The 17,581-nt window shown below is 37.8% G+C and overlaps 1 protein-coding gene across 14 annotated transcripts in view; it reads right to left on the bottom strand.

The window, feature by feature from the left end:
- DLG2 (discs large MAGUK scaffold protein 2) overlaps positions 1-17,581 on the bottom strand; it is a 1,027,713-nt gene that overhangs the window by 1,004,246 nt on the left and 5,886 nt on the right. For all 14 annotated transcript variants that reach the window (XM_052812305.1, XM_052812308.1, XM_052812306.1 and 11 more), the window contains one exon: positions 5,253-5,384. In XM_052812305.1, coding sequence (XP_052668265.1) covers positions 5,253-5,384 — 132 coding nt within the window. The remainder of the gene's footprint in view (positions 1-5,252; positions 5,385-17,581) is intronic.

Below are 17,581 nucleotides of genomic sequence, written 5' to 3'. Positions count from 1 at the left end.
ATGTCACATCTTACATTCGCTCGAAGGAAGAAGTACAAAAGAGGTCTTGGTGGTTGTGGAAAAAAGCCTGAAAATATGACTGCAGTGTTTCTTAAAGACAGATCATAGAAGCAGACAAAAACAACCAGTGGTATTTTATAGATTATTTCTATGCCTTTTGTGCAAATCTCTTAAGCTTTTTAACACTGAAGGCCAGCGCTACCATGTATGACTAGCACTGGATTTTTGAGGTGTTGCATGACACTGACTTTTCCTCTGACATCTATAATTCTTCAACACCTACTTTGGTGCAGGCTCCATCTCCAGCCCAGGACTGTGTTCCAAGTCTCCCGCTTTTCTCACCGTTTATCCTGCTGTTCACATATCTGTTCCCCAGTCCTGACCCACCTCCTTCCCTCTAGTCTCAAATTTCCTTCTGTCACTATTTAAAGGGTTTCTCCTTAAGCACAGCATGCCTAAAGAAGTTCCTTCCCATTCTATTAATTGCCTCTACATTCTTCTTCTCTCTATATGGTCAACAGCACAATTATTCTTCTCAGCATTAAAGCCTACAAATGGGGGGACTTTTTTATCATTATTCTCCGTTGACATGCATGGCTACATCTATCAAAATCTTCCCCATTTTTCATCCTTAGCGTTTTCCTTTTGTGACGGGGCATGTTTCAACATCCCATCATTACTCCTATGATAGGTTCCTCTCCAGTTTCTTTCATATCTAAACTATCCTGAAATTTAACCATTGCCCTAAATGCAAGGGGAGTTTCAGTCCCAGCTCACGGCTTTGTAGGCACTAAAGTCAATCAAACCAAGACAAATTCTTAGGAAACCAAGCTCTTGACTTTCTTCATGCTTACTATACTAAATGTTTGCATCTGTCAATGGCTATGCTATTTTTTAATAGATATGTACATCCGAAAATAATTAAAGCAAAGGAGGACTCGCTTTGACTCTCTTAAATGGCTATATTTCATGTCCTCCTTATATATCCTATCTGTCCTATAGCACTCTCTAGTAACATGGAGGACCACAAGTTATAACTAGATTCCTGGAAGTTTGGATACTAATATAACACTGTTGAATTATACAGCCACTTAATTTATTGCAGAAGAATAACCTGACTTCCATTTTGACTTGGTTTAAAAGACATTATCACTGAGTGAGGTAAAGAGTCTAAAAAATCCTTCTTATTAAAACCACAAAATTAGATCCTAAGTCTCTAAATACAGGCTGTGGCAGAGATCACCAGTAAATTCTGTAATGCTTACTACAGCAATTTTTAAGACAGGCCGCTTTATAACATCCACATTATTTTGCAGAAATGGTACAGTACCATAAAAAAAAAAAAGGTGATGCAGATTTTAGCTGAAAATAAGCCATTTTAAAATTCAGGCAAAGTTACGCAAGCATGAGAAAAAAACATAAGACATGGTTTCAAAGTCCTCAGGAAATACGTCATCCACTGCAGATTGGGTTTATCCGAATTTTAGAAAAACCTACTGAGATTAGTTTTTACCTAATACTGCATAAGATGATTACAGCTATTTGTGGCACTTTAATTCCTGCTAGAAACAAAATGATATTTTATAGAGATGTATCTACAAAAAAACCCAACCCTGACATAAACCTCTTTCATCCATTCTCATTCTGCAGAACGGCCTTCTAAGCTGTAAAAATCATGCACTTTTCTTAATGAAATGAAGGCTAGACAAATATATAGCAGAGGGTTTTAGAAATAAATTGTACTAAACTATGTATTGCATTATAAAAACTGATTAAGTTTCATAAAGAACAGAACTGTAAAAAAAAAAATGTTTGGTCATTTTGACATATCCAGATGACTATTATTCTCTTTCATGGTTTTCCTTTTTTATCTCTGCACAATGCCTCCAAGATGCCCCATTATGAGACAATCCCAACAAAAAAGGCATTTGGATTTCCACAGGTTTCATTTCCTCTCCCTTGTAGGGTTTTAAAAAAATAAACGTTCACATCAGAACAACATGTGCTACAATTTGAGAGGACCCTGTGATTTTAATATCGTCTAGCTACGGATGACCCTACAAAAAGCAAAAATCCTTACGAGCTCATAATAACAACGGTACCGTAACTCCTCACCGTGCATAGGATTACTACAATACTTTTGGTGAAAATAATTTGGAATTAACTTAAGAGTAATGTCAATATCTGAGTACGTGTTCTTCCCCTTGCATGCTCCTTCTGAAGAGTTTCTCCTCTTCCCTCCTCTTAGGGCTGGATTTTCAAAGCATTATGTTTCGGCCACTGGAGCGTAAATGGGACTCCAGAGACTGCAGCTCCACATGTCGCTTTGAAAATGTGCCTCTTAGCAACTAACTCAGCTGTAACCGAACACGGCGACTCTAGCAAGAAGTCCAGCAACAAGAACAGCCCGAAGGGAGAAGGAGATGCTTCTGAACCCAAATTAAAATGTAAAAGGACAATCCTTCAATAACCTTTCTGTAAATCACTTACAGAGCTTTTGCTTCCATATTTGTAGTCACTTCTTGCATGCGTAGAATATACGTATGAAAAATACTGAATCCTCAATTTTCTCATGTTACTCCCCCATTCAGTAGTCAACAGTTAATATTTATGAAACACATTGAAGATAAAAAAGAATCACGCGCGCATTGAGAGCCCGAGTTCAAAGATGGCTGGTTGAATCAAATCACACAAGCATAAATTTGAGAACAAAAGGAACTAGACAACACTAGATTTGAAAAGTGCCTCTAATTATAATTATTTTTGTTTATCTGTTCTTGTTATACACAATTTAAGACATCCTACAGATTTTTAAAGCATTTTGGAAGTTAACGAGAATTGAACACACACTTAAAGGACAGGGATGGTTACAACAGCTGAATTTATTTGTAAAGGAATCAAATTCTACCAAAGCTGTAGGACCTACAAAAACTGAATTGGGCACATAAAATTATGTTAACTTTATGCTTGGTCAAATGTGCACTTCTGCATCCAGGTTAATGATTCTGTACAAAAATCACATTTTTCATTAGTAGCTACAGCCTAAATATTCAAAAGGTCAATCAATTCTGGATAAAACCAATGTTTGACAGCTGTAAATGAGATCAAGTTTTGGAAAGAGATAAACACTTGGACTCAGAAAATTAATTGTAATTAAGATTAGGTACTCAAAAATGGATGCTTTCAAGACCATTAGACATTCTGTAAATAAAGACAAAGGAACATTAGCAGTACAGAACTTAAAAACCGAGCAGAAGTTCTGCCTTAGATATTTCTTTGTGTGCTGGTCTGATTTATAGGTGAATGGAAGAAACTATGACGGGAAGCTAAAACAGATGTCATGGAAGTGGGTTTTTTTGAAATACTATTATGCAAGAACCTCATTATTGATTGTGCAATAACATCATCTACCACACTTAAAAAACTGAAGAGAGGTCACTCTTTTGTATTATTCCAGAATCTAGACCAACCAAATAGCAAACCAAATGGAATAATGAGAGACTTTGAACACGTCTTGCAATTCCCAAATCTCTTTTATAAAAAGAAGCATTTAAGAACAAGAAAAAGACATCCAAAGGCCTACAAATTAAAATGCTATCTAGTTTCTGTAACACCACACTCCTCAGTCTGTTATTGTGGCAATCAAAAGATTTCATTTATTCTTTGAGTTCAACCTTAATGTAGCTATAATCACATTTTCATTACTGGCATATGTAATACATCAACAAATATTGCAGTGTAGCCACACACAAAGCACACATGTTAGAACACTTTGAAGGATTACTTCAAAGTACTGCAGGAGTAAATGTATAGCTAATGTCACTTCTGTGACCTGTGTACTTCTTCAGCACATACTTCCATATCCATAGTTATCTTCATAAAAATAACATAGAAACGTCCCATCATTTTTTCATTCTTTAGTTCAAATCTATTTATAACTATTTGGTAAACACCATTCAATTATTAATCTATTTCCTTTTTTGAAGAATACAGAGCAATTAAAAAATACGTTGCATTTATAAAATAAAGCTAATCACTTGAAAGAAGGTGAGAGAAATTACAAGTAAAATAGCATTGACATTAATTACTTCCATTTGCAGGAAATGTTAGAGACTGGTAATGTACATTTTTCATAAATGCTACAGAAATTACTGAAACTCTTCCTGGACCTCCACTGTCTTCACAGTAATAGTGCAGTATTGATGTGCTTCTATGATGTGCTTTTATGATAGATAACCAAAATTTTTCCTTAACTGCTACTGATTGTAGCTCTGCAATGAGCACAATTGGTACTCTGGCTTCAACCAGCCATAACTTGAAGGTACGTGTGCTTCCACAGACATCGCTTGTGTTAAGAAATGTGCCCTTCGGACTAGTTCTGCACAAAACGTACAGATGTTTGTGAAGGAAAACACCACCAAGGTGCCAATGCAATGTGAGCAAGAGGTCAGAGGGAGGTAGAGCAAGGGTGATGCACAGTTACTGTCACCATTTCCCATCACTGGCAGCACAGGCACGGCACGGCACAGGGGACAACAGGGATGCTACAGCAACTGGGTACGTTCATGACCTTGAAAACATTATATATAATAACTTATGGAGGTTATTTTATATAAAGCTCCAAAACACCAAGTGCTTGATTTTGACAAATACCATCATTTACAAGGTGAAATGGGGACCTTCAAGTAAATGGAAGAAAGACTGAGCGATATGCCAGTACGTCTACTTGAACACTGCAACATTGCACGAATGGGAACGTTCTGCCAAAGTTTCACTCTGTCCTTGACTATTTTTCTTGACTCATTTCCAAGTTTCTTTGGCTGACACTTTTCACAAAAATGTAATGCAAAAGACACAAAGATTTCAGATGCTACTTGGTGCCAGTGAAATCAATGAAACTTTGGCCATTTACCTGTGTGGAGATGGCTTCATCTTCAACTTTGCATAAACAGTTATATCCTACTCTGGTTCAGTAACTTCCATTAAACAAAGGAAAGCAGCAAGGTTTAGGAATAACTATTGAATACCTTATCTTGCATGAGTTTTTTGTTACTCTTTCTTACACCAGAAATAAGACAATACCTTTGAAATGTCAGGACAATGAGTTTCCCCACAGAGAACCTGGAAGGATCATCTCAACGTGCTGTTCCATTGTAAATACAAATTAAATAGTGACCAATAAGAAAGTTACTAGTTCTGACCTAGCTCTGGCTTTCAAGAACATACATCTACTATTAAATATTAGTACCTACCTAGAAGTGCTTGAAACAAGCTGCTCTTAAAGATGCCCATCACCTTTCTGATGGCTTTTTTCAGTTGTTGCTCTTCTGGCTTCCTTAGTTTTTTACAGTATTCTTCCAGCAGCACTAAAGCTCGGTCAGTATCTAAAAATGAACAAGTAGAAAAAAAATATTTTATTGGCTCTGGAAAGTATTTAAATGTTCAAATATTAACTTCACATTTTTAAAGGCATTGTTCACACATGTAAGGAAGATTTACAACAAATGCTGTTGCATTCTGTCATTAGCTGTATGCCATGAGCAACACAGGCAAAATGGAGAGATTAACCCAACACCAAAACAGGAAGATTACTGCGTGTCTGAGATCTCCCTGCAAAGGGAAAACGATCTTTTGAATGGCTTCTACAACAAGTGTTTAACTTTCATTTATCCAAAACCAGCTGGAAGCTATGGGGTATGGACCAAATTACAATTTGCAGAAGCTACAAAATTATAGACAATAACCATTATGAATACCCATGCAGGAAAACTGGCCTTAAAACATATTCAGAGAAGACATGAAAGTGTTTGATTTGCATCTGCAGCACTCAGTTCTCTGGTCTCTGAATAGCAAATGTGTATCTGAAAGGCAAGTGTCCAAAAGCATGGTTGTTTTTTTTCTCTTCCCTCACTACATAAAATTGCTATCTACCTCTTTGGTAAAAATGGGACTTTGATAGCAGACATTCATTCATGTGTTGGCTCAAATGTAACAATCCAGCCTTTCTGTAAGAGTCCAGAGAAACAGAGCTCTGTTTCTCCTGCTGCTATTATCTTTGCGTAGTCATTTGCCAAGAGCATGAGTGACATATAAAATTGTATGAAATCCAAACATCACCATCTTACATATAAGAAAATAGAGGAAAATGGAGAATCATGTTTCACCTTTCCTTCTCCCCATCCTAACTAGCTCACAGAAATGTCCACACACGTATGTATATGACACTGAGATATTTGCACACACTTTTGTAATTATATTACCACCAAGCTTGCAATAAGATTACCAAACAGTAAAAAAAATACAAATTAGTAATTATAGTGAAATGAGTACCTCAATCTAAATCTCTTACAGTAGAGTTCAAAGCAAGCTTCTTTACCAGGAGAGGTTCAGACTCTTTAGTTAGATTAAACTCAATAAAGTACTGTAAAAAGGCTTGGAAAGGCAAAACAGAACTGCTTTTATCATTCTTTTTTCTAAATAACTGAAAGAAAACTTCTTCTTCACTATATAAAAATTGATCATCTTTGTTCATCCAAGGATCTTGAACAGGATCCCTGTAGCCTGGGCCTTGTGGTGTGACAATTAGAGGAGTTCACAGTAGGGGCAGAGACATGACTTGTATTCTGTAAGTTGGTAACATTCTCAAATTAAAAAGGGGAAATATTTAATCAATTATTAATGTTTATGAAGATGCAATTTCTTTTATTCCTCCTCACATAAATTCTGACTGGTCACAATCACTTTACCAGAGAAATGAAAAACACAATGAATAAAAAGGAATGGTATTTAAATGTGTGTGTATACATATATGTGCACACACGTATATAAAAATATATGCATATATCACATATATATGAAGATGAGGGAGCATTTTATAGCAGTGTAGACATTTATACAATGAAGGAGTTCACAGTCCCCTGCCGCAATCCCACCTTGAGGGGAGTTTCCAAGAGGAACCCCTTCTTTCCATGAGAGCTGTCCCTGGGGCAGGTAAGGCTTAGGCAATTACCTTGTTTTTACCTAAAGCCGGTAGTGCACTTAGGACCCACTTACAGAGAGAGAGATCAGCTCTTTTAAAGGCCAGGTCACAACACCTGGGCTGGGTTCCCACCATGGATCACCCAAATTAAAAGCACAGCCTCGAAACAAAGTTCTGGGTCCAAGTGGGATATGGTTAGGATATTACCAACAAACGGTTGGGAATAAAGAACTAATTCTACATGTGAGCTCAGCTTCTTTTGCCTTGAAAACCCCAATCACATCATAACTTTCACTGACCTCATGACTGTCTGACCCACCTGTGACGTCTGTGCTTTCATTTATATACTGAGAGTTCCAGCTGCCCTCAATAAAATAATTACTTAATAACTTAAAGCATGGGCTGGAATCAGGCATTCACCTCCCCCCCAGTACAGGCAGGCATATGCAATGAATACATGATTATTTATATTAAATTGAAGCAGCAGAGAGTGGTGGAAAACCACTGCAAAGTATCCAGTACTGAGGACACTTTTCAGAAGTGGGCTATCTGAGAAATCAGGAAAATGGGATTTGAATGCCTATGCCACACCACAGAGATGCCCTACCACTCCCTCTTTCTTGGTCATTTGGTGAAGTGTGCTGACATCCCCTCCTTCCTTCCCTAAAGTGTATGGTTCTTATTTTAAAAACCAGCTACAAAAAAGTAGCATCCTTTGGGGGTATGAGCAGAGTTTTTATTTTCACTTAAATTATTATTTTTCAATTCATCTAGATGAAAAAAGCTTACTTTTGGTTGACCCCAAAACAGTCCTAAACTCTACAAACTGAACAACCAACAACAGAGCACAGTTCTAGTGTTAAATCTAAATCCTGGCTAAAGCCCAGATCAAGTAATTATCTTTCTGCCTAATTTTCCTCTCTAGCTTTAATAGGATACATTAATTTTTACTCCCTCCCTAAGCTCCTGCATGGAATTGCAGCTTTTTCCCGCACAATCCCACTCGGTAGCAGTGTATTTAGTTTTCCAAATAACCTGTGATGTCTTGCCATGTGCTGGGAGATCCAGTCACCCCCAGGCTGCCCTGCTTTTGCTGAAAGCCACCACTGATGTTCTGGTATCAGCTGGAAACACATCTTGACCAAGAATATTGTAGTGTGTTGGGGAGGGGGCTACTTATGGAGACTATTCGAATCTCCAGTCATTTTGGCACTAATTAGGCTGTCAAAAAAGCAACTTTCAGCCTTTTTGACAAACTTTACTGGTTATAAATTACTTGGGACTAGATCTTCATAAGGATTTGTACAGTATTTAGCACGATGGGGCATAATCCTGTTCAGCACCGCCACACAACATTCATACCTCTGCACAACAATCAAACAGAAATATGAAATAATACAATACGGCATGTCTGAAGAATACTAAGTACTCTCTCCAAGATAATAACCATCTTCAACTCCCAGTTATACCCAAAGCAGATGAGGACATCCAGTACTTTGCCTTTTGGGGCTGTCTGACAGCTACAAAGCATAAATAATATTCAGCAGCAAGAACTGACTGCCTGGACTGCAGCACAATAGTCAAATAAGAACCATATTCCCTGCCACCCAAATTAAACCAAAGTTTCTGAAGCTGAATTCCCACACATTCTTCTCATTGAGAAGAATGGCAGACCAGTGGTTTTCATGAACGACTGGATCTCTGGATGTATGGGATTACAATATCCGATGGAGCACACAGTTCATTTTTAGCAGCCAAAATAAGTCCTGTACCTTACAGTTGGAGTATATCATAAATACAACCAAAAAATCTTTTTTCTATTGTACCATTATTCTTCAGTGCTGATACCAAACCCAAATTCAAGCAAGACCACAAATCCACTGAACACACAATTTAATATCCTAAGCTGTGAGCCTCCGTGTTGATCCTGAGTAGGTCCTTTGTCTGCTAACAAAAGACTACTGAAAAGTCAGTATCAGCTGTGTCCCATGAGGTCTACTGGACATAGTTCTAGTTTTTCTTACCGTTTCTTTGCCTATTATGACACTATTTTTAAATTGATCCTATTGGCTTTGAAAGATGACTTTGACAAGAACCATTCAGAAGATACAGTCCTACAAAAACTCACATGTATGCTAGACAGTATATGCATTACTTTTTTGTTTAAATAAATCATACTCAAAACATCTTAATACAATAATAAGAAAAATTTCTTCAAGCTTTTATGGTCCTACAGTATCTTGTCCAAGAGCTTATCAGTTAATCCAAACTAACTAAAAATTCTGTAAATTTTACTGCTTTATCACTCCATAATTTTTTAACCAGTTCATAAATGTTTGTGGTTTATGTTACTGATTGGGGAATGGGCAATTGCTACAATACAACAAACCAGAGATATATGATACCGAAACAAAGCTGTAGATCAGTACCTTTGTTTATTGGATTTCTTTGGAAAACTTTTTCCTCCTTCAAACAATCTAAAGTTCTACCACCCAAGAAATTATGTATTTTTTCTTGTACAGAATGAGTCTCTGCTTAATATAATGTATCTATATAAGAATCAAAAAAAGGCAAATCCTTTCCTTGGAGTTATTTTAGATAGGATCATTAGAGAATAATCCACACTTTATAGTCCCCACACTTTATAGACACACTTTTATGTATTGTAGATTTTTAAAGCTCCATAAGTAGACAGTTACACTATAGAGCCAAAAAATCTGTTGGGGCAACGCTTATACATCTGATGAAACAAATAATAAAATTATATAGAAAATGCATTGTTAATACAACCCAAGTTATATTTTAACAAAACGTAGCTTCAGTATAACTTCTAGAGAAAAAGTTTTCCAGGGACACTGTCAACAAGAAATGAAGCCATACATACAAGCAGGTACAGAGTAATGTATACTATATATCAGGAGAAATTAAATTCTCACCAATAAAAAATTGTTTCCTAGAGCATTGCTCTTAAAATGTCAGCTACACATATGAAAGACTAAATGTCACATATTTAAAAGCAAGAAAGGAAATTCTGCAATTATTTTACCATTTACTTTGATAAAATTATCCCAAAATCAATTCTACCTTAGCTACTTCTCAGGGTCTGTATCCGAGATCTGGATGCCACTTGCAATACTAACCAGTACCTTAAAGCAGAAGCATTCCCTTCATCTTCTGGTTTATTTCTGCGTCCTTGCCATGCTCTCATTTTTTGCAAGCACATTTTAGAATCGCTAAAACTCCATATAGGCAAGGAGACACAGAAAAAATTGAGCTTCAGTTTTTTCAGTAAGAGTGTAACAGGTAGGCACTCTGCTTTTGATTACATGAATGCATTTAGGTGACCCAAAATCTTATGGGAGTTACGTATACAAAAACTGAGTTAAGCGCTTACCATGGTGCAGGTGCACAGTGCTTGTATGGACACCCATACAACTGCCGAATGAGTAAAGCAAAGCACGTAAATGCTGTGAAATCAAAATGTCATCATTTTAAGTACACTTTACACTGGTCTGAACTACACAGCTGCAGCACTACAGAGGAACAAGCTCCATGGTGTACTTTGAAATACCTGTACGTTAGTTTGACCCTGTAGACCCAATGTTCAACTATTTTCTTAAGCAAAATATAAATACTCCTGGCAGTTGCGCTTGCTTGAAGGCCGCAGGATTGGACTTCACTTACATGCCATTTGCGTTCATCTAACTACACTTACTGCAGCATTTCAAGTATGGTACTGGTAGAGTTGAAACACTGCCGCTCTGCTAGTATGGAGTCAGTTGTGTTGATTAAAAAGTCTTTGATACGTAGTGGGCCTTCATATGGGACAGAGGATGACACAGCCGTGCCCGCACACGGCACTTCACACAACATGATGCCTATGGGAACAGCTACAGGATACTTGAAATGTTTTCTTAAATATCTCCCAGATGTTATTCAAACCATTTATCCTTTAGATGAACTAAATGTATTCGATGTGAAGATAATTTAGGAATATCTACAAATTTCAAGAATTAAATTGGAAAAGATTTGACTAACAGGATTAATTGAATCTATATGAGAAAGATAAAACTGATTCAAAACCAGCCTCCAAGAAGCTCCACTTTCAAAACTCCTCAAACCAGGGTATGTTGAATGGTGATGACTCAAAGCAAAGAATCAGAGGATAGAAGCACCACATAATTCAGGCAGATGCTGTACCTATTTCCCATCCCTTAGAGCTCCTTCTGCCCACAGTCAAGCCATATAGGCCAAACTCTATATGGACCTGTGTACAATACTGGCCAGGACCAGCCGCTGGTTTTGCGGACAAACTGCTGTGCTTCAAACAGCTGCGAGTCTGCTGAGAGCTGCTGCTGCCTTCCATAGGGGTATGAACCTGTCACCCAACTCCTGCTACGAAGCAAGGTAGCTCAGAAGATGGAGAGAAATAAAAACAAATACGATTCCAAACTCAGCAAGAACTGGAAACTTCTGCTTTGTGCAAGAAATCACAGTCAGCTGGTGAAGAGTGCCCAGCAGCACCACAAGGTCGTATCAGGCAGCCACTGCCTCTCAGGGAACACCAAGCCTGCAAGAGTCTGCCGCTAAGTTTAGGATCATATTTGCATTTCTTTCCTCCCATTGGCATCAGAGTTTGCGAACGAGAAGACTTCTGTGGTGCAACTTTATGGAAAAATGTTGACTTAAATGAAAAATACTATTTCATCAGTGAAAGATGTTTAACATTAGTTGAGATCTAACCCTAACTGAGTTGATAAGATGGAGTTTTTTATTTTGTTCTTTTTTTTTCTAATTGTATCTGCTCCCTTTCCTAAGAGGGAGCATTTTCTGACTTGAGAAGTTTGTGGCACAGGTGACTTTTTAAAGAAAAACATGCCAACACATTTCAGGACACCCTTTCCTGCTTTTGGACAACCAGAACCAGGAAAATGTAGGGCACTGAAGCTGGAAAAGGCATGAGGAACGGGGGAGGAAAAACACAGCAGCCAAAATAGAAGTGAGAAATGCAATCAGAGCACCAGGAAAGAGCGCGACGAAATTTTCTCAGTGAACTTTGATAACTTCAGAAGAAAAGGATCTCAAAAACTACCTTTACATTTGGGGAGTTTACACCTTTGTTTACATGACCACTGACAAAAGATCCAGAGGTCTGAGTAAACACTGTTCCCTGCCTCAATTATTTTAAGATCTCTTGATTTGATCCTCCACTCTGGAAAGCTCAAAAAATTAAAATGAGTTGTTATAGATCAACTAGAGGGTATGCAGTAGTTTATAAGAAATTTCCAGGCAACCTGCCTCGGCACTGATCCAAGCCAAAGCCGTCAGTAACTCATTTACCTTTCTTAATCTTCACACACAACAGCAAACACAGAGGAATAAATCCTGTTAATATGCAATGCTCTGTACACACAGAGGAGGTGTAAACCAGTCAAATTTTAGAAAGACATACAAGAAACAGTACACTAAGATGGTTGAGAAAAACACAAGCTGTAGGCTCCAATGCTTCAAAAGGCTTGAGAACTATTAGACAAATGACAATCATAAAATATTTACACATAAACAACAATATGAGACGCAACTTAATCTAGCAGATTGCACAGAGGGAAAGCAGACAGGGAATCTGTGGCCCTGTACAAACCAGTAAGCTCTCAGCATCTTGGGGCCTTCATATTCACAATAGGACTTTAATGAACTATCAAGAAAAGGCAACATATGGGTTATGCAACCTTGAGGAAACATAAGGCATTACGTATGTGACAAATACTATCACCCAGTGTGATGAGCACTCACAACAAACAAGCAAAAGGGTTAAAAATAACAGCTCCTGAGAGTATGCATGACACGCAAACCCATCTTCTGTCCTGCTACGGAAAACGAGGGGACAGAAAAAGGGGGGGTCATCATTTAAGGGATTACCAGGCAGGCTTATTTCTGGGGTTTCAGCTCCTAGGAACCAGATCAGCATACAGAGGAGACTGACACATGGTCTGTAAAGATTAGTCTTGGGCTAGTGGAGAGACTCTTTCAAGGAATGATATTTAAAGTTACCATTGCATTCTGAGTTGCCCTCGCTCTCCGTTAACTGTAAGAAGAAGTGCAACACCCCTAAATGAACCGTAGCCTTGGTGAATTCTCTGCACAGACTGCTTTCCTGCGACACACAAATTTAGGAACAGTTTAGTTGCGAAGCAATGTTATTCTAGACCTTTATGCTGTTAGCAGCCAAGAAATGGGCCAGATATTCTGTGAGAACTGCTATGCAAGTACAACAGCAAATTTCATAAAACACGGCAATATTATATGCTCAGGTATATTAAGAGAAAAGCAGGCATCCAAATGCCAAGAGAAACTGGACTAGAGTAAGGACAGGCAGCTCTGCACTGAGCGGTGTAACATGCAGCTGTGTTACTGCAGGTCTCTGCTCCAAACAGCCAGTGCAAGAGGTTCAATCAAACAGCAGAAGTCGCACAGCAGTCTCCTGTTACAGAACACTGATTTGTGCAGATGATGCAAGGAAGAGGGCTAAATGCTCAGTGCTTGAAGGTTCCAGTGTTTTTTTTCTACTACATAATTTCCATCTTTTTTGTTATAAATCAGGACAACTACTTCTTGTCCTCCAGATGTCGATGTGGAAAGCAAACCACCATTATTCCCTTCATAGCCTCTTCTAGATTGTGTGACTTGTCGTGTTGATCCCCTGCTCAGTCTCCTTTTTCCCAGGCTAAACAGTTCCAGCCCCTGCAACTTTTGTACACGGTTTACATTTCCAAAGCCTCTTATTCTCTTTTCTGGAATTAAATTTATCTTAAAGCACAACCTCTAAACTCCGGCTGAAGACCCAGTAATGCCACAGAACACTGACTGGTGGATGAAGCTGGGCAGAAGTACCATCAGCTTTATGGAACACAATACACACACACAAATGACCAGGGAAGCGATGATAATAAAAGAATGCTAGCATTCTTTTTTTGCTTGTTTGTTAAGAATCAGACATTTTGCCTAATTTACTTTAAGGAAAACTGGTTCCTTAAGAAAAATTTCAGTTATCAATGATGATTAGCTGCAACAAGTTTGTTGTCCAAGTATCTTCGTGCTTGATTTTACACGTAACCATACATCTATTCTGTTAAACTGCCACCTTTACATATTTTTTAGTTTTAAATATATTCCTTTAAACTTGACTAACTGTATTTACCCAAGGAATAGGATAACTATATAAAGATCAGTTAGTGACTGGCTCAGCAAATTACAAACTTTTCTCCAGCATTTCTGCTTGTCAGAAAGCATCTTGAACACCAAACTGCATTCCTGCTTCAGTGCCCCCAGATGTGAATATCTGACCCCTGCAATCCCACAGATATCCCTCCTCTACTCACCCCATCCTGTAAACTACAATTAAATCTTGAAAAAATACTTGGTATTTAGTGTATAATCTGTTCATTTTAAGTGCCACGCTTTACCATAATAAGGAAGAGTCCACTTATTGCTTCATTATCAGTGGCTCACTCTAGGACCTGGATTCTTCCTACCACATCACTTCTTTTCAGGGACCACAGAAGGGCTTTAGCAACTGCTGCTATCAGGTGCTCATCCCACCAGGGCCATTCCTTTTTTAGAGTGAGCTCTTTTTTTCCCAGCTGTGTTGAAGGTAATGTGGGGCCTGCTCATCAGTGATCCTTTCTCAAATTTTGTGACCTGGCTACACAGGCTGTTCATGTCTCAAACACTAGAGCGAGCAGATTCTGGGGCCCTGAGACTCCTTCTAAAACTACAGAAATTCTGCAAATGTAAGTAGCTTCACCTGAACTTCTTGTTTCTGCCTTTCAAGTGTCACAAGTTAAAATCTAGGTCTACAAATGCTAATATTAAATCAACAATGCAAATATGAAGACAGAAGGAAAAATGAAGCCACAAACCCTCAAAATGATGTAGCGCCAAATGAAAACCTCTTATTTATGCAGCAGAACAAATGTAAATTGGCATCTTAACAGTGTAAAATTATTAAAGACCCCTGCTTTGAAGAGCTTACAATCTAATTGTATGTAATACACAAAACTATTGGAACTTGATGTATAGTTGCAAGAGCAAAAACTAGGAGTTATACACTTAATACAACTGCTGTGTGGTTTTGGGTTTTTTTTTTGCTTTAAGAGAACATCCAACATCAAAATTAACATAAATGTGAAAATTGGAATGAGACAGAAAGCTAACACAAAGATGTCTGTTCAGGAATAAGTAACTTCAAAACTCATACAAAATAAGTATTACATCACATGAAAGAAAACAATGTGGAATTAAGAAAATTCAGATCTAATTCAGTAACACTAACATCTTTCTAGTGATGCGAAAAACTAAAATGGAATGAGATTAAATCACCTTTATTTATTACCAAAATATGCACTATGGTCTTACATTTTCTCACATTCACATCAGAATTTTTCATTTAAGAACCTTTGTGTTATACTAGAGTCTCTGAGTTAATAAAACATGTGCCTCCAGGCAACAACAGAAAATTAATGCTACATATTTGACATTAAACAACTGAATCTGTAGATCTGCAAAGTTTGGGTTGGGGTTTGTTTGTGGTGCTTTTGAGTTTTTCTTGTTAAGAGCACAGCTCAGCAGGCATCCATCTGCAAGGCAGCATTGCTATAGTGCACAACACCTAGGACTGAACTGGAAGGTGACTTGAGTTATTCCACTACAGAATAATGCGATATATGCCATACAGCCAGGGGAGAGAAAAGCACTGTAAAACATAAAAAATTGGTTTCTGTTTGTAAAACCATAAATTGTCCAGATTCCCTCTTTCCAGGAAACTCTACATGATTCAATTCCCTGATAAATGTGTTTTGAAGGAACCATTGACCTCTTCATCCCAAAACTGAAGACAGACTTAAGAGCATTTGCACTAACTTGTCCTGGAAAAGAGAGTTTAATGCCACCAAAAGCTCCTCTGGACCACAGCCATTAAAAAGCAAATGGTTTCTTCACATATTCTGTATGTTGGTTACTACTGTCATCACCCATCAGGTGGCTATTTCTGGGATCATTATGGCAAAAGAAAACATGATCTTTATTTTTATAAAGATGTTGTTTTGGCACTGTTTTAATCTACATAAATACAAGAAGATACCATAGTGAAACAGACCTTAAAATACCTGTAAGAAGCAAGAACCTGGTATGACCTGACCAAAAGAAGCAAATCTGAGTAAGGCAAATTTTTCTCATTTTGCTGAAGCAGGAACCACAAAATCATCTTTTTATCACATTTGGCCACTAGTTACAAATTCAGCTTTTTCTCCATGATCACCCTCTGACACCTAACTTGGCCATCTGGAACAAATTCAGAAAGAAAGAAGAGAGAATGAAAAGGAAAAAAATATGCTTATAATGCAAGACATCATTACTTCTACTGAATGCAATATGCACTTAACAGGAATGGAGGAGACGATGCACAGCTGCCTCTTGTGTCTGTATCAACGCTATGGTTGCCTCCACATCTAGTGACTGACAGTACAATAATTTATAACACTTTTTTCCCCACAAAAATAATGAATAGTGTTAATTTATGGCACTCATAGAACACACAACGTCAGCTCTCATAAATATCTCCGATAAGGAGATGGTTTTTCCACTAAAATTTATATGAGAGACTGAGACGTCATCTAACTGAGATGAGTTAGTGTAGTTACCCTATGTTCCCTCTACGGTCTATGGGGCAAGAGATGACAATTGTCAAGAAGACAATTCAGATCTTAGGTGGGTTAAAAAGCCCTTTGAAGGTGGATCTCTGCTGACCAAAGCAGCCCTCCAGGACAACAAGCTGGGCACCCTACGTAAGTGAGGCAACTAAAATGGGATGGATCCGCGTTAAACATCTGACAAATGGCAGAACAATGGTAGAACTGGAAAAAGAATATAAATTTCACTATTTCCAGTCCAGAGCCCACTTAGATTTTCAGGCTACATTTATATAACAAAGACTTGTTCTTATAATGCCTGCTCCTATAGTCCTTTTGTGTGCAAAATATCTCACTGTTTCTCACAGAGGAAACAATGGCTGGAAAAAGATTACTGCCATAAAAGCAGCTACATCTTCAAATCAAAGCTTTATGGTAAAAGTTAGGAAAGTTTAGATAGCAATTTTCTGCACTTGTTTGTTTAACTCTTGGAAAACTAAAATTGTTCTTTCCAGTCTGTAAACATAACCTACAACTTTGCACTGCTCCCATTCGATTCACTCTAAAAACTGAGAGGTAGTTGAACAGAACTTGGAGTGAAAAATGTGGCCTTTTAGCCATGTACTTATTTGAGAATACTTACCCAGCAATTGAAAGGACAAAAAGCCTGTAATACCAATGACTTATTAGAAGTAAAAGGGAAACAAAAATCTCTAATACATGCTGGATTTCCTGCTGTAAACTGTACAGAGCCTACAACTACATTCACTAAGATTTTCGAACACAAAAAGTTATGATCCTAAATTTAAATTTTGTTACCCAAAAAGAAGTTGCGAGTTTTAAAGCGATTTGGGGCATGAAGAACTCCAATGCATTAATGGGAGCTAGCTTTGTCTGGTCCTTTATGAACTTTGCT

The sequence above is a fragment of the Harpia harpyja genome, chromosome 17 (assembly GCF_026419915.1).
Source record: "Harpia harpyja isolate bHarHar1 chromosome 17, bHarHar1 primary haplotype, whole genome shotgun sequence".
Taxonomy (NCBI): Eukaryota; Metazoa; Chordata; class Aves; order Accipitriformes; family Accipitridae; genus Harpia; species Harpia harpyja.
Note: the sequence above shows the minus strand (reverse complement) of the source record. Positions and strands in the feature narration are given on the sequence as shown.